This window comes from Crocodylus siamensis, chromosome 3, assembly GCF_052110815.1.
Source record: "Crocodylus siamensis isolate JL-2025a chromosome 3, ASM5211081v1, whole genome shotgun sequence".
Classification (NCBI taxonomy): Eukaryota; Metazoa; Chordata; order Crocodylia; family Crocodylidae; genus Crocodylus; species Crocodylus siamensis.
Window position 1 is genome coordinate 211177527 of NC_143397.1, and position 21624 is coordinate 211199150.

Consider the following 21624-nt stretch of genomic DNA (forward strand, 5'->3'; position numbering starts at 1 on the left):
GGCTGTCCTTCATGCAGCCCCACCCCTCAGCACTGATTGGCAGAAAAAGCCCTGCAAGAAGAGGAGGGATGAGGGGGCAGCTTGCCTGCTGCTCTTTGTGCTGCCCCCGCCAACCAGCACCTTCCCTTCCTGGCAGCAAGGACCACTGGAGAGCAAGCATTTGTTTGTTGTTGTATTTTTGCAGATTTTGCAGACAATCTGGGATCTTCTAGCTTCTGCGAAATCTGCAAAAACACAAATTAAGTCACTCTCTAATGAAAGGGCATGTCCTGCCTTAAATTAGAGCAGTCCATTTTATTTGTTTATTTAGTGGAAAAAACATCCAGAAATAGAGGTGCAGACTAAAATCTGATATGCTAAGTAGAATTCCAAAAGTGTGTTTCTAACCTGATGTTAAAATGGTGGAAAGAATTGCACTGTATATTGTTTATGACTTTGAGTAGAGATTAGAACATTGCTTTGATTTAAAAAGTCAAAAAGAAATCCTTCAAGAAGTGGAAACTGGAGAAGATTATATAAGTATATGAGCATGTAGGGAGAAAATTAGGAAGGCCAAGGTACAACTTGAGATATAATTAGCAAGAGACATAAAAGGTGATTAAAAAAAATTCTACCAGTATGTCAAAAATAAGAGGAAGCCCAAAGAAACCATCGGTCCCTGATGGAATGCAGAAGGCAATCTAGTTATGGATGAAGAAAAGAAGTCTAAGATATTTAATGCCTTTTTTTACTTCAGCCTTCACAAATAGGAATAGCTACCAGATGGTGGGTGCAGTTGGCAGCAAAGATGGGGAAGGAGAATTACAGATTAAAGTAGTCGAAGAACAAGTTAGAGATTACTTTGAAAAGCTAGATGCCTTCAAGTCAGCAGGGCCAGATGGGTTCCATCCCAGGGAATTGAAGGAATTGGCTGAGGTGATATCAGAGCCATTGGCTATCCTCCTTGAGAACTCCTGAGGTTGGTGAGGTCCCAATGACTGAAAAACAGTAAACAATAGTGTCCATCTTTAAGAAGGGGAAGGAGGATCCAGGGAACTGCAGACCAGCCAGTTTGACCTTGATACCAGGAAAGATGATGAAGCAAGTCCTTAAGGAATTTATTGTGAAGTACCTAGAGGAGGTCAAGGTGATCAGCCAGCATGGAGTCACCAAGAGAAAGTTATTCCTGACCAACCTAATTTCCTTCTATGATAAGGTGACAAGCTTTGTGACTGTGAGGAGAGCAGTGAATGGGATACACTTTGACTTTAGTAAAACTTTTGATACCATCTCCCATGACAATGAAATTCTCATTTAACAAGCTAAGGAAATACAAATTAAATGAAAGTGTATTGTAGGGCAGATACAAAACTGGTTCAATCATCTTGCTTAACAAGCCAACATGAATGGCTCAGTGTCTAGTTGGGAGGAGGTATTAAATGGAACTCCACAGAGGTCTGTCATAGGTCTGGTATTGTCTAATGTCTTTATTAATGATTTAGAAGATGGGATTAAATTAATGCACATTTAGCAAATTTGTGGATGATATAAAGTTAGGTGGAGTTGCAGACACTGTGGAGAGCAGGAATAGGATCTCAAATGACCTCGATAGACTGGAGGAAGGGTCCACAATCAATTGGATGAAATTCAGCAAGAAGTACAAAATCCTCCACTTGAGACAAAATAATTGCTCGAACATATTAAAACTGGGAAATGATTAGCTAAACTGCAGTATTGCAGAGAAGGACCTGGGGGTTATGGTAGATCATAAGCAAAATATGAGACTATGTACTCTTATTGCAACACAAAAAAGCTAACACCATTCTGGGAAGAGTGTATCTTGCAAATCAAGGAAAGTGATTCTTTTATTCTGTTCAGTACTAGTGAGCCCTCACTTGGAGGACTCTGTCCAATTTTGGGCCCCACTCTTCAAGAAGGATGTGGACAGTTTGGAAAAATTCCAGCAGAGGATGATAAAAATGATTAGAAGCCTGGGAAGAGTAACTTATAAGGAAAGACTAAAGGAACTAGAGTTGTTTAGTTGGGAGAAGAAAAGACTGAGTGGGGATTTGATACCTGAAGGGTGATTTATAAAGAGGATGAAGACAGTATTTTTTCTGGCATTAGGGGACAGAACTAAGAGCAATGACTTCAAGCTGCAATAGAGAAAGTTTAGGTTGGAGATTAGGAGGAACTTTCTGAGTGTGAGGGTTATCAGGCTACCTGGAGAAGTTGTGGAATCTCTATCCTTGAAAGTTTTCAAGAGGTTGGATAGCCTCTTGGCTGGGATGATTTAGTCAGGAAAGATCCTGCCTTGAGTTCAGGGTGAACTAGATAACTTAGTGAGGTCCCTTCTAGCCCTACTTTCCTGTGATCTTTTCCATGCAAACAGACATTGATCTGAAATAATAACAATCTTTAGTGACTTATTCTTATTTGACGATCATACTTTTGGATGTTTTAACAATGTTTTTGTCTTCAGTTGTGTGCTAACTTGTAAGTATTGAAAGGGAGATTTAGAAGGTACTTAATATTAATGTTGTGACCTTAAAGTCAAACTACTGAAATTCTACTTGTACATTAAATAATTATATAGTTTTCTCTAGGACACTGTTAGATGGTTTTCAAAATAGCACACCTATGGAACTACTTATTTTTATTGGTACTATTCTAATGATTTTTTTTATTTAATTCCTACTCTGTTGTATGTTATTTTCCTGAATAACTCAAATGCTCAATTTGATTATAATTGACTCTTCCAAGTTCTGATATTTGGAAATTTTGTCTTATGATACAAGAGTTTCAGATACTTAGTGATGCTAGTGTGTAGAGAAGCATTTAAGAGAGTATTTTTTTAAATAAGCTTTGGTGGGCTTTTTTTGCTGTTTCAGAGAGGAAAAGAGTTTCTTAAAATCAAAGTGTCCCAACTCTCAAACAGAAGAAGACTCGCATGCAAATTCAGCTTCAGAAACAGCAGGTTTGGAAGTAGTAGGAAAATCGGCCAGAATATTGATGGGAGGACAGGATCAAATAAAAAATGTAGAAGATGCAAACCCAAGTGCTGCAGAAGAATCCACTTACAGAGTATGTTTTAACTTGAACTATGCAGTGTTCACCTGCAGTAGAGCAAGTATGGATACACACTTTATCCAAGGAATGTTTTAGAATTGAATTTGTGTGGGATCATTTTAACTGTTATAAAAATAAGGAATTTTGTGTTTGACACCCCCCATCAAAAATAGATTTATAACCAAACATTAATGATCACCTCTACCAATAAATATGTTGATCTAAATTTGTGTACACATAGATGAAGACTAGAAAAAGCAAAGCCGTAATCCTTTGCTTAAGTTAACCAGCTGCCAGTTGATCCAGTTATGTTTTCCTGTGTCTAATAGGTAAAGGTGATGCTTCTGGGTGGCAAAGCTATATTCTCTTCTACATAGGCGACTGGTACCTCCTGAATCGGGGGGGGGCAGTTCCCCGCGGCCAATCACAGAGCCAGTGGGGGGGAAGGGTCCCCCCAATGGCTGATTGCTGAGCCCAGAAATGCCAGTGATAGAACTGGAAGTGCCACCAGGGAACCAACACCCCTCGCCCCTGGCAGTACACCAGTGCAGGGGGAGCATGTCAAGCACCTGCTGACGCTGCCAGCAGCGGCCCTGTCAGGGGGATGTGTGCCCATCTGTGCCTCTCCCACGTGTTGCCTGTGCTATTCTACTTGCCCTTGTTTTGCATCAGGTCCCCAAAGATTTACACAATCTCTCTGTAAAACTATTACTGTAATTTGTTTGGACCTTTGGTTTTCTTGAAAAATTTCAGTGTTGGAGATTTAATGTATTTTTCTTCAGGCTCTTGTTCAAGAACTGGATCAGGAGAAAGAGAGAAGGTGGAAAGCTGAACAAGCTGAAAAGAAATTGAGAGACTATGTCAAAGAACTGCAGAAACAAGCAAAAGAAGAAAAGAATGTTCAGAGTATAGCAGTGCATACTACTGATAGGTAAAAGCACAGCATTTGATAGTTTAAGAGAAATAGCATTAACTCACAAGTGCTCATTTACCTCAACAAACTTGAAAAATGTTGCATAGGTAAAGAATCCTAGGACTTGCTTTGCTGATGGATAGCAAAATTCCTACCTGCTCCTATGAAAATATATTTCTTTATTTTTTTTTTCCTGGCTTCATATGGAGACTGAGGTCCCTAAGGAGCTTCACAGGTTTGATTCTTTCCTCCCAGAACAAATAACACTTCCCTACTACTTCAGAGTAAACAGTTAAAAATAGGGTCTAAGCTAGGTCTGTCTTTAGGGTTTATTGCTGGAATTTTCTTCTTCTGTTTTTGATATCTGTTCTATACTGGAATCTGAAATACTATCAAAGATCATGGGAATGTATGCTTCCATAGTTGTTTGGCTCTGGCTAGGTACACTCTTCTGTATTATAGACGCATGTCTGTGCTTGATAGGAAATCTTCTTGGTCCTTTCTTCAGTTAGGTTATCAGTATTTGTTCTAAAATAATTTTCTATGTTTCTTTTGGCTCCAAGACCACTCCCCACCTCTAGTTAGGTTATCATTCTGGTATAAATTTGCCTAAAATACCTGTAATATTTCTGAGAGTGCCTTTTCTTTTGTTAAACCTGAAAAAAATTTGAATTAGGTATTCCATATCAATACTTTAAAAAATGATTTCCTACTATATTAATTGACAATAACAAACTTGTTCTAAATTTCAACCAATATTAAATAGAGTAAGACATCGTTCAGACTGAAAGTAACACTTTTCAGGGCCTAGGTTGCCTTCAGGTTAATAGTTTCTTTCTTAGGCTGGAAGCACCAAAACCTGCAGACAATTGTATCTGTGTGTCTTTTTTTAATGTACAGAAGCATACTTCTACCACAGTGATCCCTGTTTAACATGCTTTGCTTAAAAAAAGCTCATTTAGATCTTTGCTGAATTCATTACAATTGTTTTGGGATAACCTATTCAATAAGTATAATTAAAAGAGGAGAAAGCACTGATGTTATTGCATTAATACTTAGGTTAAAGGAACTGATGTTGAGGGAAAGAAGTACAAAAACAAAATTGCAGGCTGATGTCCAGCAATTGAAGGATGAGATCGAAAGACTTACTAATGAGTTAAATCAGGCAAGAAATAAAGAACAACAACAACAGAAGGCCCTACAGACCTTAGAAGAAACATTATCCAAAGTGGAAACACAAAGAGTACAACACCAAGCAACAGAGGTATGTTTTTAGTATTAATTGTGGAAAGGCATCTAGAAAGTATATAATCACTAATTACCCGTTAAACATCAGTAGTCTGACTTCTTGATCATAGCATTACCATGAAATGCATATCTTATTACATGCCTGGTCTTTAAAAATTGAAGGTACTCTAACAAACCTTGATTATAAGAAACATGTACTTAATCATTTCTTGACACTGAGACATCTGATTTCATAATAGTATGTACACTAATGATGGTACTTGCCGATTACTAGAAAACATGGGCTTTATGTCCCTGCTCCTCGTCCCCCCCACCTTCCGCAATAATTAGTTTTCTAAGCACATCAAATCTAGAAAATACAAAACAAAATCAGTACACATGGGAAAGTGTCATTGGATTTTATTCTTTTCCCTTCTATAAAGTAGGACACATGCTCTGGATTTGAAAATCCAGATGCACACAGATCCCCAAATGGTAGCATTTTACAGAGAAATCTTTCTCTGCATTGGCCTGGATAATGATAAAAATCATGGTTTTTTTAAATGAAAATACTCAAACAATCCTTGTGTTTTCCCCAGAGGTAACAAATATACAACTTTGAACAAGGCTATTATTGTAGTTGTTAGTCTTATCCTAATCCAAAGCTTGAGGAGTAAACACCATTTTAAGAATTGTTCTTCTGATCTTGCCTAGATGAAGCGGATTCAGGAGATAGAACTTAAAGCTTCAGCAAATGAGAGAGAAGTACAGTTACTTCGCATAGCTCTCCGACAACAAAAAGAAAAGGTGCAACAATCACATGAGCTTCTTTCATTAAGAGAGCAAGAGCACAGGTAAGTTCCTTTACAATATTCCTGTTTATATCTGATACTGCAAAACCTAGAGAAGTTTTATTTGTTTGACAGTGTTCTTTGACAGTTGGAATGTGAGCCAAATTACTCATGAAAAGGAACAGGAATGTTTTGAAAAGACTGCACTCTTGTTAAAATTGCATGTGTTCTAACCTTGTCTCCCCATCAGCTCCAAACTAGGGCTACATACAGGCATTACGTTTCTACTGAGAAAATTGCCACCGTCTCGATAGAAGCCACAAGCATACAAGCATTCATCAGGTTTCTGTTCATCAGGTTTCTTCTGCAGGAAAAATCCCTCCTGTGGAAGACAGATCTTTTTGTTTCAGTGATGGAGTTCTCTCCTGCAGAAGTGTTTCTGCCACAGGAAAAAGTGCCTGTATGCTTCCCTGATTCTCAACTCTTCCTGGGGACTGGGAGAAGTTGAATGGAAGGGAAATGCTGTCTGCTGTCCTGAAACCAAGATCACCCCAGTCTGGGAAAGATGCAGGAAGCAGCTGCTGTTTGTTGCTTGTGTCCCAGCAGGACTTAAGCAGAAGTGAAAGGCTTTGTAACAAGACAGTCTGTCCCTTAAAGAGGAAACTGAGCCCAGTTTAAGAAACCTAGGTGTGGGACATTTGCATAATGAGGGAGTGTCCCACTGGGATCTTAAAACACCAGAGAAAGCAGATAGGCAGCAAACTGAGGGAGAAGTTTGCAAAAAGGGAGGAAACAGCTTGCGAGCTAAACCACTTGCTGCATGGAGGGACCAGGTCACTGTGCTGGAGCCACAACAAAGGGAGTTTGATCCCCTCCCAGTATCTGGGACAGGACAACAGGATTGTGTTTTGTTTCTTTAAAACATTGTTTTATTTAGGCAGACAGGTTGAGGAGCTCTTCAGGGAGCAAAACCCGCCTGCAGGAGCCAGCCACCTAAACAACCCCCTTACAGCCTCTAAAGAGTTACTCTGGTCTGGGAGCAACCACTGTTACTCTCTGCCTCTTCCCCAAATCGGGTACTGCCTGGTTTGAGGAGCATGCTGGGGCTTTGCTTTGGTAGTGCCTCTGCTCTGCTCCTGGAGACTGGGAAGTTGCTCCCCAACCATTTCCCAGATCCTAGTGTGGCAAAGGCATGACAAGTCTTTCTGCAGCTCCAGTCCCATTGGGCACTGGGAAGAGTGAAGCAGCCAGTGCTCCCCACACCTTTCCCAGACCAGGATTACCCTAGTCTTGGAAAGGTGCAGAGAGCAAGAAAAGGGAGCAGCAACCAGCTGAACACCTATACACTCCCTCTCCTGCCTGGAAAATGTTATTCATTGCTAGCAATGAATGCCTGTTTGTGACCTATGTGTTAAGAGTGAAATGTCTTGCCACAACTCTTTCACCCTTTAGAGTAGATGAATTTAGTTTGGTTGATGTATTTTATAAGTCTAGGACTTGCATTATTCAATATATTCAGCACATTTGAATAAAAGTACCTGATATTCCTTCCTTGAATGAAAGTGTATTAAAATGTAAAGTGTATGAGTTATATAAACTATATTTCATCCTGCAAAATATATAAAAAGTTAGCCAACATCCTACAGCATCATACTTCAAGATAAACTCTAACAGAAATGGGATTTTTTGACAGTTGTATTTGGGTAAGCTTTTGAGGGAGCCTACATTTTAAAGCAGTGATTTATGTTGATATTTTTTTCAGATTAATTTTGCAGCTACATCAGAAAACTGAATTATGATTTGGTTATGTGGTTACTGATTGCTCATCAGTAATCTTGAATGGTTCACTTTTAGCCCTGAAATTGATTATAGTTGGTATTTTGGAGGAATGACTGCTGGATGACCATGTCATAGCCAACTCCTTCTCTTCAGCAGTTAAGGATTGACCCTGGTACCGAGTATTGAGAATATTGGCAAGAAAATGAGCCAATAGTGCTTGATCCATTTGGTTTTTTAATGCCTGTAATTTAACCCTGTCATTGAGTATTTCTCTTTTCAAAGTCTCATTTAGTTCCTTCCAAATTTCAACAGCATCAGCAATAAAACAGTGACTTCCCTGCACTTTGTTCAAGGCTACAGAAATAAGCTTCACAGTATTCAGCATACATTCCACATTTCTTTTTAAGCCAAAGTTCTCAACATTGAGCATGACAATTCCATCTATTTTGTCACAGTTTTGTTCATAAATTGTCATCAGATTAGGTCAGTTCTCAATATATTGCTCAAAACAGTCTACTACTGAGTTCCATCACATATCTTAGTTTTGTTCCTCTTGCTTTCTTCAGTGCAGCTGCTGCAAAGTGATTCTTACGGAAGTATTTTGCAATTTCAACATTAGCCCTTATTTCTGGAGCACTGAAGTCTTTGGCTAAGAGGTGCATCAAATGAGCACTGCAGCCATATGTTATTTGCTTGGGGCTTTCTTCACTTCTACATTTCATCTCATCTGTGATATATTTGCAGCATTGTCTGTGATGGCTGCGTACTAGACATTTGGATTTTTTCAGTTTATTTTTCTTTTACTGCTGCTTGTTGTAAGTATTCTGCTGTTTGTGTATTTCCTGATTGTATCAATTGTTTCTGTAGAGTAGACAGTCCCTTCTGTTGTCACACAAGCACATATTACTGGGTCATTGTGAACATTGCTTCACTTATCAAGACTCAAGTTAACAATTTTCCCCTCTAGTGTTTTTGCACACTGTTCAGTTTCTTTCTTGTATACTTTATCCAGCAATTTGCCTGCTATATCTGCTCTTTTTGGTGGAATGTATCCTGGTTGTAATGACTAAACCACGTCAGTGAAGTGGGTGTTCTCAATCATACAGAAAGGAGAGTTTGTTGCATAAACAAACCGAGCAATTTTTTTATCAATTACCTCTTGCTGTAATCGGCTGGTTCTTATTACAAACTTATCTATGGCTGTTTCTGAATGATGGAGATTTTTTTTTCTTTCTGCAACAGTGATATATTAAGTGACATTTGACTGGTATCATTAGCAAATAACTCTGAAAGTGTAGGCAGTGGTGATGATGTTGAAGATGTATAGTCAGAATCCTGTATGTCAAGGATGGATTCTCCTGAACAAAAGAAGTCAGTGCAGTCACTACAGTACTGCTCATTTAGTATGCTTATTGCACTCAATACTACTTTAGAAGTGACACTGTAAAAAGACAATCTGCCAATTTCAGCCATTAATTTATATCACAACTGCATTAAAATATGAAAGTTCCATAAAGTAACAACTATATTTTTGCTCAAACATTTTTATGAGAATTTAGGTAGTCCAGAAGTCTCCCTAAAAGATATGGATAGGGAAGACAGGCAGCCTTTAAGAAAGAAGTATGAAATAAGAAAGTTTACTAACCTGGAGATCCTGCATGTGCAGACATGTTCCATTCATCTTTGAAGCAGCTTCCTCTTAAGAAGGAGGACTTCTCATGATGTTTCATTCTGGCAACTAGGCCTTGCATTTCTTTGTTGTACTGTTTGCATTTTTGACACACATGTGTCTTACCCACAGGTTGAGGAACTTCATTAAAATATTGCTAAAAACGATCTCTCTTACAGCCTGGCAAGCCTGCTGCCATGATGGGTTTTCTCTTCTACCATACCATTCCCTCACTAGATTGCAAATCGGTAGAGAGACTATACTCAGAAACTTATCCCTCAAGACTTCTGGAATATTCTACTCAAAATGTTTCTTTCTTATTTCTACTGCCCCGCCTCCTTGCATTTATCTCCAGACTCTTCATCCTTGCCCAAATCTATTCCACCCCCAACAATTCTCTATTCATTTAACTACTTGAAACTGCACGTCTAGAGAGAGGTAAGGGCTTGACCTGTGTACACAAACTTGCAGAAAGACAATAGGGCTGATGGGTAGGTAATCAGCAAGGATCCTGGTTTTCTTTGTTTAATAATCACAAATTCTCTGATGAAAACAGGTTTTTCTGATTAAAAAACCCAAAGTACATGTTTTTCCATGAGTAAAATGAAACACCACTATTTCTATAGGCATCATTTGAATACAATGTTTTATTCATAAGTTTACAATATTAAAGCATGTCGGAACCCTACCAGTGCCTCAATCACTATAATAAGATTGTGCCTGTCTCTGCTTGATGATTTGATCCCATGCCACCTTTGCTTGGGCAGCTGGTCTTGCTCACCAAGGAACCTCATGTAGACCCCATCGGGTTCCTCTGTTACCTTTGGGGTATCCCCCAAACTCACCTGCCATGATTTAAGATGGTCCTTCAGTGAAGGAGGTCCCCTCTGAGGATGCCTCCAGAGTTGTCATGTGTCCTGGCAGATGTTCACGAGGCTCCAGCCTCCCCTACACCCTGGCCACATGCCAACCTACAAGACAAGCCTCAGGATCTTTTACGGCTAGCCCTGTTGATGTCTTCCTCGGTTCCCACATGTCCTCTCTTGTGGACGGGTGCCTTGGACTCTGGCCAGACCTGGAGAGTCTGGTGACACTCTGCCTTCAGAGTTGTCCCTCTCGATGCCCTGCACATTCTACGACGGATGCTGTCAGTCGTCACCACGTTCTCACGTGGTCTTTCATCTCCAGATGGGGTCTCTAATTCCCCAAACCTGGTGTGGTGTACTAGGCTAACCTGCTCTAGGCAGGCAACTAAAATAGATCAGACTAAGAAACAAAAACGTAGCGCACTCACCATCAGAAAACTCCGTGCCACAGGAACATCCCAATATGACAGAAAAAGGAATTAAAGGCAAGACCGCAAAAGGAATGAGAGAAAGAGAAGAAAAAAAAGAGAAGAGGAGCAACCGTGGGGAGAGTCCCGTGCCCCTTTGCCCCATTGCCCCTCGACTAATGTGTCCCCTGGGTTGGGACCCATGCCTTCACCCTAGCTGGGATTTCTCTTATCTTCTCCGGGATCCGCCTCTGCATCCGCCACCTCCGGCAGAAGCTCCCTCACTGGCTCTTGCCATCGCCACTGCCAGTATCCCTGCCAGCTCCTCTGATCCCCTCCAGTCTTCCTCAGCGCGCGGATCTCCCGCATCTGCCACTCCCAGCTGCAGCAGCTGGACATGCTCCACCTTAGCGGTTCCCCGCCACTCCTCCGGCACTTGGCGTCCTCTTTCCTGCGCTCAGAGCCGGTTTTTATCTTTGCCAGGTGACATCACCTGGCTCCAGCTGGAGATGAGCCTGAATTGGCTTCCAGCACTGCTAGCATAACATTTGATGAAAATAGACTATATATATATATTTTTTTTTTTTTTTTGCATTATATTATATTGCAAAGCCTTAATGCTGGTATTAGTAACACCAGTATGCAAATCTGTTGCCATCTTTGCTTGCACTGGCAAATTATGGGGTGTTACAAACAAAAGAATGAAACCTTTTTTATTGAAATGTATAACAGATTTCCCACGCATTATTCTTGTTGGTTCTTGCAAACATGTTTGTGGCTAACAGAGCAATATTGTAAATAAATATATATTTCTTACTTTACCCTTGGCTAACTGTGTATTTAAAGATATTTTTATAGTAACTTAATGAAGTAACACTGAAAAGGGCTACATTTCTTAATTTAATGTATGTATGATTGTTAACTCCAGGAAAGAGTTGGAAAGCCGAGTTACTCTGAATGGCCCTGAATTTCAAGATGTTCTGTCAAAAGAAATGGCTAAAGAAGAAAAGAGGCATGAACAACGTGTTAAAGAATTTCAGGAGAAAATGAATGTGTTAAACCAACAGTATATGGAGTTAGAAAATGAATTTCGTTTGGCTTTAACTATTGAAGCAAAAAGGTTTAAGGAGGTAAGATTGAGAATATCTTGTAAAACAAATTCTTTATTGCCCTGGGCTACATGTGTGCTTTCCTATGGAGTAGACTAATTAGCTACGCAGTAAAGCACCACTGTCTACATGTGTGCCGGTATTAGGGTGCAGTAAACTAAATAACTCTGCTATAAAATTAACTCTGTCAGGGACATTACTGTCTTACGGTGAAGTAATTAACTGTGCTGAAACATGTATGTAGATGGGTGGAGGCTAGACTTGTGGCTGCTGCCTAGCCACACAGATCTGTAGGCTCGTGCCCCAGCCAGCCCCAATGCTGCCACCTGGAGCCTGGGGCTGTGACCCCCCATATATCCCTGCCAGCCTGGACCTGCTCTGCCCTGGCTCAAACTGCTGCTATTGTGAGCGGACATGTAGATTTTGTGCCTGGGAGTAGTTTACTCCAGTTCAAACAGCTCCAGAGTTTATTTCTTCCCCTTAATTTCACATGTAGATGCAGCCCCAGAGGAACACAAAAGTCATGCTTCTATCAAGCTTTTCTTTGTTAAAAAAAAATTATTTTTCTTTATGCTTTTCCTTTCAACATATTTATCTAACTAATCATTTGAATCTTAACATAGCAGTTAGCCTTATTCAGGATGGATCAGTTTTACTTGTGCTTTAAATCACTGATGTGTAACCCTTTATTGTATAGAATCTTTGGTTTTATCTTGTTTCTTATTTTTTAATTTATTTTTATAAGAAAAATTGATTTATCATTTATTGGGAACCATAAAAACACATTGATTTGCAAATAAATGTAACTATTGCACAAAGGTTGGCACTTTCTGCTAACCAGGAGGATTGTTATTATCTATACATATTTAAAATGCATTTATTCAGATTGAGTACTTGATGACTTTTTATGTTAGAAAATTGTGAATAATGTATTTTTATGTACATGTTAATTTTTTATTCATGATTTGTGCTAACCTGTTTCTGTGCATTCCAATTCCCATACAAGTATAGTTTTTTTAGAAGTCTGTTATTAATTAAATAAAGGTACCTTAAATATGCTGGAGACATAAGAACAAACTTGAGTATATAAACATATTTTGCATTTTTAAATTGATTTCATAAATGAAATATGTACCATCACTAATTAATGAATTATAACTATTCTAGTCAACACATTCTTCCAGCTTTAGAATGGATAGATCTTGTCCTGTTGTATACCACTCATAAGGGAGGGAGGAGTGGGTACTATTGTCTACGTTTTCAACTACCCAAGTCCTCAATTTTCAGTAAACTAGTCCTTGAACTGAAGTGATCAAATAATTGAAAGTTTTTCTGTATTTGTAGTCCAGATCTGGGTAATGCTCCAATAAATGTTGGTTCTTGGTGCCTGTCAGTCCTTTTATTTAAATTTTAGGCAGCAAATGGGTACTGCTTGATGTTATTTTGTTAAGTAATTTAAATTATTCTAATAGATTATCATACGATAGACAACAGCCTAAACTATTTAAGTTTATTTTTTAAACCAATACAATTGCACACATTTTAAATAATTTTTTTAAATCTATATTTATCCAAACTAGCCTTAACTAGTTTAACTCTGGAGTTCTTATTTCAACATTTTCATTTGGTTAGTGTGACTTAGAGCCATGCATTCATACTTTGACAAAGGGAAAACTAACTTCAGGTATATAATCTTTTATTAAGAATAGATGGTATTGATATCAGTTGTTTACTACTAAATTAGATTCTCTTCTGCCTCACAAATATATGTGTGTGTGTGTATGTGTATATGTATGTGTGTGTGTATGGACTAATCTTTTTATTGTTTTTATTTTCTTCATAAGGTTAATTTTTATTTTACATGTGTTTTATTACTTTGTTTTATCTTACACAAATATAGGTTAAGGAAAGCTTTGAGAATGTTGCTGCTGAGCTAGCAGAATATAAGCAGGTCCTTTTTCAGTCTCAGCAAAAGGAAAAGCAGTCAGCTACTCTGATTCAAGAGCTAACATCCATGGTTAAAGAACAGAAAGCAAGAATTACACAAGTAGTTCAATCAAAACAAGAAATAGTAGGAAATCTAAAGGTATCTGTTTAGAAACATTCTAACTGTCATTGTACGTTTTGTGTAGATAAAAAATTGTAACACTAAAAAATTCCCAAGGAAAATATTTTGATTTAAGTTAAAGACATGCTTTATCACTTTTGGGGTCAGTATTAATGTCCATAGCAACCTCCGTTTTCATATTTTACTCCTGAGACACTTTCAGGCTTCTGAATTCCACGGTAACCAAAATCAAGATTGTCATTTATTTCTTCATAAGTTTGTATTAGTAATTTGCACTGAACTATTAGAAACTAGATATCACTAAGCACTTAATATTATCTGTAAAAATTATTTATATGCCTGTAAACTCAGACAGGCAACAGTATTTTAGCTGCAGAACAGTTATTGTAAATAATAACCATACATAAATTATGTTTAAACATTGTAGCCATATTATAATCACAGTAGTTCTGGGAATATATAAATTAATATAATTATGGTGAATTTCTAATGAATCCAAAGTGACTGCATAGCATAAAAATATTAACTACTATGTAGCACAGTTTTTCTACTATATTATTTTGTTTAGGCTACAGAATTCTAATCGCCATAAATACATATTAAAACATTAGGAATAAATGATTGCTTCCCAACTTTTGTAACTGTTAAATGAGACACAGTCCAACTGTTATGGACTTTCTTATCTTTTACCAAAAGGCCACTGGAAAATATCCATATGAATAAAATGTGAAAATCCTGTTCTGTATTACTGGTAAAATATGCCCATTTTTATCAGGAAAAAACCTTGAGCGTAAACAACATTTTCAGTTAAAACTGAAAAACTACCTCAATATAATAATGATGGCGGGGTAAAGTTGGGCACCAGCCCCAAGCACCAATTTGGAGGGAGTGCCAGAATAGCAGCCCTCAGGGAGCCTGCACCACAGTTGCAGCAGCTTCGCACCCCACCTTCCCACCAGTCTCCTATCCACGGCACGAAAAATATCATGTATATTTCTGGATTAGCTGAATTGAATACATGTAAATACTAATTTCCTAGTAACGTGTTTTGTAATTAATTCCTGAATGCTTGTCTTATATAATGTAACTAACTACACATTCTGTTGTTATTTTATGCATAGAATAGAATCCAGACACTTGAGGCTTTGGCTGAAGAGGACAAACATAAGTCTGTTCAAATTGAACTCTTGAAACAGGAAAAATCAAAACTTAGTTCTCAACTGACAGCCCAGGAATCTGTAATTGATGGATTAAGAATGGAAAGGAAAATATGGGGACAAGAGTTGGCACAGCAAGGTAAAATTCATTGTCTTTGTGTTGTGCTGTAATAGGTCATAGATAAAGATCAATTAAATAGATCTGTTTCACTTGAATGTCCTCACTGACCAATCAGTACTCTGGGGTCCCACTGAGTTGAGAAATATTTAAGTATAATGTCCTGATATTTTATTCAGCACAGAAGAGGATTTGTGATATTAAAAAGTAGTAATTGAGCGGCTGCTACATGGGTAAATACTTGAGAGTAGTCTTTTTTCCTTTAAATGTTTGTTTATATGTGTGTTCCACTGAATATAAATGCACTTCGTGTTTGAGCTTGAAGACTTTTGACTAGTCGTACCATCACAGTATGCATGCTGTAGTAGTAGTGCTTTCAGCTAACTGAATAAAGGGGTATACATAGCTCTCCTTCTCCATTTCATCTCCATCATCATCTCGAGAGAGCTTTTTTCTGCTCTTTTCAATAGCCTATATTGGGACTGGGTTCCTGCTTATTGGCATTACCAAAATCACTTGTAGCATCCACCTGACACCAAAGCTGTGAATGCCTCCTTTGCATTCACTGTTTCCTGCCATCCCTTTTCTATGAATTCTTAAAATATCTTAATACAAGTTGCAGTGGGAAAAAAAAGCAATAGCAGTATCACTGCTCTTATTTGATATTATCCAGTGGTGGAGAAGACTTGGTACAATATTGGAGCCAAAGCAAGAACTTGAGTAGAACCCAGAGCAGCAGTGGCCAACCTGTGGCTGATGTGCCACAAGAGAAACCCTGACCCTCTCTGAGTGCTGCTCTGATTTCTGTCCTGCTTGATGCGTTTGTGCCTTCGGGCACTGGAATGGAAGTATGGGTGCTAAAACCTCCACCTGTAGTGGAGTAGAGCAGGGGTCAAATGCTGCTGTCAGAGTTGTCACTTCCTCAGGCGTCAGGTTAACTCTTCCCTGACCCAACAACCACTGCAGTTTTAAATGAAGATTGAGGATCCAAAGCCCTGAATTTGGCAGTGGCTACAGGGTCAGGGAACAGTTAACCTGGTTTTTGGTGGTGACCGCTTCCCTCACTTTACTCCACATGGTTCATCCCAAAAGTTGGAGCTCCCCTGCCTCCATTCTGGTGGGGGGTTTTTACTGAGTGCCCAGAGCTTATGTGCCACAAGCAACAACTACCTGTGCCACTTTTGCCACACATGCTTGTGGGCTGGCCAACCCTGACCTAGAGGAATGGTGCTTAAAGGATGCTCGTAAAAACAAACACTATCACTATCACTTACAGAATGTCTAGAGATGGTACTCTCAAGGAATGCCCCATAGGTATCTTGCTTTCATTGCATAGAATAAATCCGGTGTTTGCCATATTAAAACAACTTTAATCCTATGGCCAGAATAGAGCAGGCAGGGAAGGACCAGAAATGGTCCTCTAATGCTCCTGTTCTGAGCAATATACATTTCTTCAGGCATGATCGAAGTACAGGTCAAAGTGCAGTCATCTTTATTTTATTTTAGCCACATTGCATAATGTCTGCTTTCAATCTTGTGACCTCCAAAGTGAAAATCACAGAAGCAGGCGTCCTTGAACATGACTAATATTGAATCAAAATTATATTTTCTTTTGACATCTTTCTTGTTCTATTTCATGTAACTTTGTGTATATAGATTTGTACACATTTAGCTCCATCTTGTGGGCTCTTTAATATTGCTTAGCGCTCTAAGCATTATTTTTAATACATGTTATAAGAGTAAAAAAGATTAGACAACTGTTTAATATTTTTAAACTACAACTATTACAAAATATTACTTAATTACAATTAAATACTTGCATCTTGTTCTATGTGGGTCTCGGGCCTGCTTCCAAGAAATGTTAGGTTTTCTAAGCTTCATTTGAAAATTATTTCAAGATACGCAGTGCTGTAATGCTGATACTTGTATCCAGGAGCTTCTCTTGCCCAAGACCGTGGAAAACTGGAAGCAAAAATTGAAGTTTTAACTAACGAGATTGAGGGCTTGAGGAAAAAAAATGAACGTGACAGTGACGCTTTAAAAATTAAGACCAAAATAATTGAAGATCAGACAGAAACAATTAGGAAATTAAAAGAGGTAAGTGGTGTATATGTATGAGCATAAAGAAGGTAGATAAAAGACTCTTAAATGGGAGTCATGATTTGAGTAAAAGCTAGAGAGTGGTGCTATTCCTGTCTACGGGCTGATCACTATTGTTAAAGTCATTGACAACAATTTCACTTGAAGCAGTAAGTAGCAGGCTTGATCTGAAATAATAAGTAGAATTAAAGGGAATTCTGTTGAAGCACAACATAGTGTAGTTGTAGATGATCTAATTGGCTTTCAATTTTGCATTCAAGTGTAATTTTCTTATTTTGTTACTCAGGAGTGAATATTTACCCACAACTAAATGGATGTTTGCATATTTACATAGGGTTCATGTTTTGATGAAAGCTGTAAATATACTAGTATTACATGGGGCTCAAATATTTAGCTCACTTGAAAGCAAAATTCACAATTTATAAATGAGAGTTTTGTCTAAAATTAAATATGCTAGAATCATAAGGTTAAAAGAGATCTTGAAGGTCATTTAGTCCAACCCTTCACAGGCTGTGTCTGCACAAGATACCTGACTGCACAGTAGGCTAATCTACTGAGCAGTAAAGCATCACCAAGTAACCTTGCTCATAAGTCGCTGCATAGCATTGGTGACACGTAGGGGGTGCACATGCTCTAGTGTAAACTCATTGCCTTGTGTCCTTTAATAGCATGAGAGAACAAATATTCTCTGTCCTCTTTGGTAACTAATAATAATAAATTATCCTTGATATATATTGTCTGTTAAGTTAAAGTAGCAGAGTTTAAACTTGTTAATATTGAGCTTTTATTACAATCTTTCTATCAGAGATTGTAACTGATTTATTAATCTGGTTCAGGGGTGCTCAACCTCTGGGCCACAGGCCAAATGTGGCCTGTGGAGCCTTGGGATCCAGCTCCCAGGGTTCCCCGCAGTACTGCCACTCCTCCTCACTGCCGAAATCCCAAACCCCACAGGGCAGGTCAGAGCTGTGCTATGACCCTTCCCCCACCAGGGTTAGATGGAAGTCAGGTCACCCCCCTTTCTTTGACAGCTAGTGGTCTAGTTAAAATTGCTTCTTAAACAAAGCAAACTATAAAGTTGTGAATTTAAATAATTGAGTCTTATTTGAAAGAACACAATTGGGTGCCTTAATCAGTTAGTGCTTTTTTATGGGTGGCTTTTTTAATGAATAAGTCATTTAAGTAACAACATAATTACAAGACTGTTTTATATTGAAAAAATAAATATATATTGTCTTTAAATCTTTAAAGGGTTTGCAGGAAAGAGATGAACAGATCAGAACACAGCGTCAAGAAAATGCTGAAATCCAAAAGACTTTTCAGGTACAATTGGATGAAAGAGCTGCACAATTGGAAGAACTACTGGAAAAATTAGACAGGCAAAATGAAAGAAAAGAGGAATTAAAGCAACTGCTAGAAGAAAAAGAAGTAGAACTTGAAGATGTTAGGAAAATGTACAGGTGCTGTATGGAATTAAGAATGTAATGAAATATTGTGCAATATATTAAAAATTAATATAAGTAGAGGTGCACCGATACATTGGTCCCATATCGAATTGTCACGATATAAGGAAAATTGACAGTATTGTCAATCAGCTTTTTCAACTGATATGGCTGATAATGTCACCACTAAATGCCCACACAGCTGCAGCGCAGTACACAGGCAGCCAGGAGCACAGCCCAGCACCGTGGCAACAGCTGGGTCTGGCTGGTAAGTCTTCTGTGTGGGAAGGGGCATGGGAAGGGACAGTTTGAGGCCCCAGTGGTGAGGGATGGAGTGGGCCTGGGTAGGAGCAGGCACTGCACAGCCAGGGTGGGGCACAGGACAGAGCCATGAGCAGCTTGTCTGTCTGGGGGGCACAGGGAGGGGGTGGCGGCTCCCATTGCTGCACACACCCCAGGAAGGCATGGGGGCCACATGCCTCTCCGCCCTGGCTGTGCAGCGCCTGCCCCAGCCCCACTCCCTTCCTCACTGTGGGGGCCTCAGTCTGCCCCCCACGCCCCTTCCCTCTCCCTTTGCCCCACAACAGACTTACCAGCTGGATGCTGCTTTCCAAGCTGCCCAGCTGCATATTAGCAATCAGACAGTATTGGCCAATTTGGCTTGTTAAAAATCAGCCATGGGTATCAGCCCAAAAAATCTGTATCGGTGCACCCTTAAATTTGGGGTGAGGTGAGCACGCTAGTAGGGAGGAAAAGACTGCAGCAGGACCTGGATAGGTTACAGGGGTGGACTAGCAAAAACAGGATGTGCTTCAATACTGACAAGTGCAGGTTGCTGCACTTGAGCAGTAGTAACCAGTGGCACACTTTTTTAAGATGGGAAACTCTCTTCTTGAGAGCACAGAGGCAGAAAGGGATCTTGGAGTCATTACTGACTCCAAGTTGAACATTGGCTGACAACGTGAGGTCACGGTTGGCTGGGCTAACCCGACCTCGTCATGCATCCACAGGTGCATCTCTAGCAGGGACAAGGAAGTGATCCTCCCCCTCTATGCAGCACTGGTCAGGCCACAGCTGGAGTACTGTGTCCAGTTCTGTGCGCCCCATTTCAGGAGGGATGTGGACAGCATTGAGAGGGTCCAGAGGAGGGCCACACGCATGATCCGGGGACAACAGGGCAGACCCTACAATGAGAGACTGTGGGACCTGAACCTGTTCAGCCTTCACAAGAGAAGGCTGAGGGGAGACCTGGTGATAGTCTGTAAACTCACTCGGGGGGACCAGAAGGGTTTGGGAGAAACCTTGTTTCCTCTAGCGCCCCCTGGCATAACAAGGAATAATAGCCATAAATTGTTGGCGAGTAGGTATAGATTAGACATCTGTAAGAACTACTTCAGTCAGGGCGGCTAGGATCTGGAGCCAACTTCCAAGGGAAGTGGTGCTGGCTCCTACCCTGGGGGTCTTTAAGAGGAGGCTTGATGCCTACCTAGCTAGGATCATTTGAGCCCAGTTTTTTCTCCTGCCCAGGCAGGGGGTCGAACTTGAAGATCTACAAGGTCCCTTCCAACCCTACTTCTATGATTCTGTGATAAACGTAAGGCTTCTTACTGGTTGGGGGGGAGTACTTGGTTAGTCTGTAATTTAAAATTGGGAAAAGTGTAGACAAAATAGAAGTATTATGCCCCCATTTATTTAGAGAGAGAGATACAGTAGGGGAATCTGTACTCACTCTTACTATGTACATTTTACTTTCAGCACAATGAATAAGAAGTGGCAAGACAAAGGAGAATTATTAAGCCAGCTGGAGATACAAGTTAAACAAATGAAAGAAAACTTTGATATCAAGGAAAAGAAGCTGATTGAAGAGAGAAACAGAAGTCTTCAGACTCAGAAGTACAAACAGATTATTAGTTGTTGCTTTTGTGGGTTTGCTAAATTGATTTATATTCTACCATATAAGACTGCGAAAATTCTGGTTATACAGTACACTACCTAAAGTTATTATAGGTACTTTCTCTGGGCCCAATCTTACAAATGTTTAGGTGCACAATTAGTTCTTATTCATGGAAGAATGGCTTACTTTTATGAAAGAAGTCTGTATTATCTGTCCCTCAACTTTTAACTGAACTTTCTGTTTATTTGAAGATTTTAAGTTTCCTTACCAATAGTGATGTGCTCTTACACCGGAGTCTATATTGAAGACGCTACTTCTCTTGTCACACTGGGCTCCTATAGACCTGAGCAGGCTCCTAGAGAACCTGCTCCGATGCATGGGAAATCCAGCACATAGGAGTAGACTTGATTAAGTCCACTGGAGCATGGAAACTGACACGTTTCATCAGCCTTCTGCGTCACGTGGATCAGCATGCTGAAAAAATGGCAACAGGGCACTTTGAAATAAAGCATGTTCAATATTCAAAGCTCCCTGCTGCTTGTTTTTCAGTGTGGGGACACTGCTACATGTGACTCATGGGCACTTTTAATTAGCGCAGCTCACTAATTAAAGTGCCCACGCTGCATCCCAGAGCATATATAAAAATGCCCATTGAGATTAAATAAAGGGACATACACTTTATAGGTATAGGAAGTCCACTTGGCACAAATTTGTTGCAAGTTTAGAATGAGTTTGCATCTCTGTATTCTTGCATTGTTTCAGTATAATTAAGGTTGTCAGCATTCAAGTTGCCTCTTAATGCCTAGTACATGCAAGGAAATGAAATAAGTTTAGGAGGTAAGCAGAACTGAACAGTATAGCCTATTTGAGGGTGCAGATCTCCAGCTCTGTAAGTTTGCAAAGGACATGCATAAAGTGCCTAAAATAAGGTTTCTCACTGTCTGTAGTTGCACATTCTAATTTTATAAGCAGATATCTTGGGAATGACAATGTCCACAAAGAATAAGGATCTACTATTAGTTTTTTGGGAGGGATC

General features: G+C 39.4%; 1 protein-coding gene across 2 annotated transcripts in view; it reads left to right on the forward strand.

The window, feature by feature from the left end:
* The window catches only part of LRRCC1 (leucine rich repeat and coiled-coil centrosomal protein 1), a 53190-nt gene that overhangs the window by 27941 nt on the left and 3625 nt on the right, over window positions 1-21624 (forward strand). The window contains exons 8-17 of one of the 2 annotated variants that reach the window (XR_016441472.1): window positions 2871-3063; window positions 3831-3979; window positions 5021-5225; window positions 5903-6042; window positions 11629-11830; window positions 13710-13895; window positions 14999-15173; window positions 17086-17249; window positions 18504-18575; window positions 20450-20587. Coding sequence is in view for 1 of the 2 variants with exons in the window: in XM_090040258.1 (XP_089896384.1) it covers window positions 2871-3063; window positions 3831-3979; window positions 5021-5225; window positions 5903-6042; window positions 11629-11830; window positions 13710-13895; window positions 14999-15173; window positions 17086-17249; window positions 18504-18712; window positions 20450-20587 (1761 nt within the window). In the remaining variant the exon portion in view is untranslated. Of the gene's footprint in view, window positions 1-2870; window positions 3064-3830; window positions 3980-5020; window positions 5226-5902; window positions 6043-11628; window positions 11831-13709; window positions 13896-14998; window positions 15174-17085; window positions 17250-18503; window positions 18713-20449; window positions 20588-21624 lie in introns of both variants that reach the window. The other variant, XM_090040258.1, reaches the window with a different exon arrangement.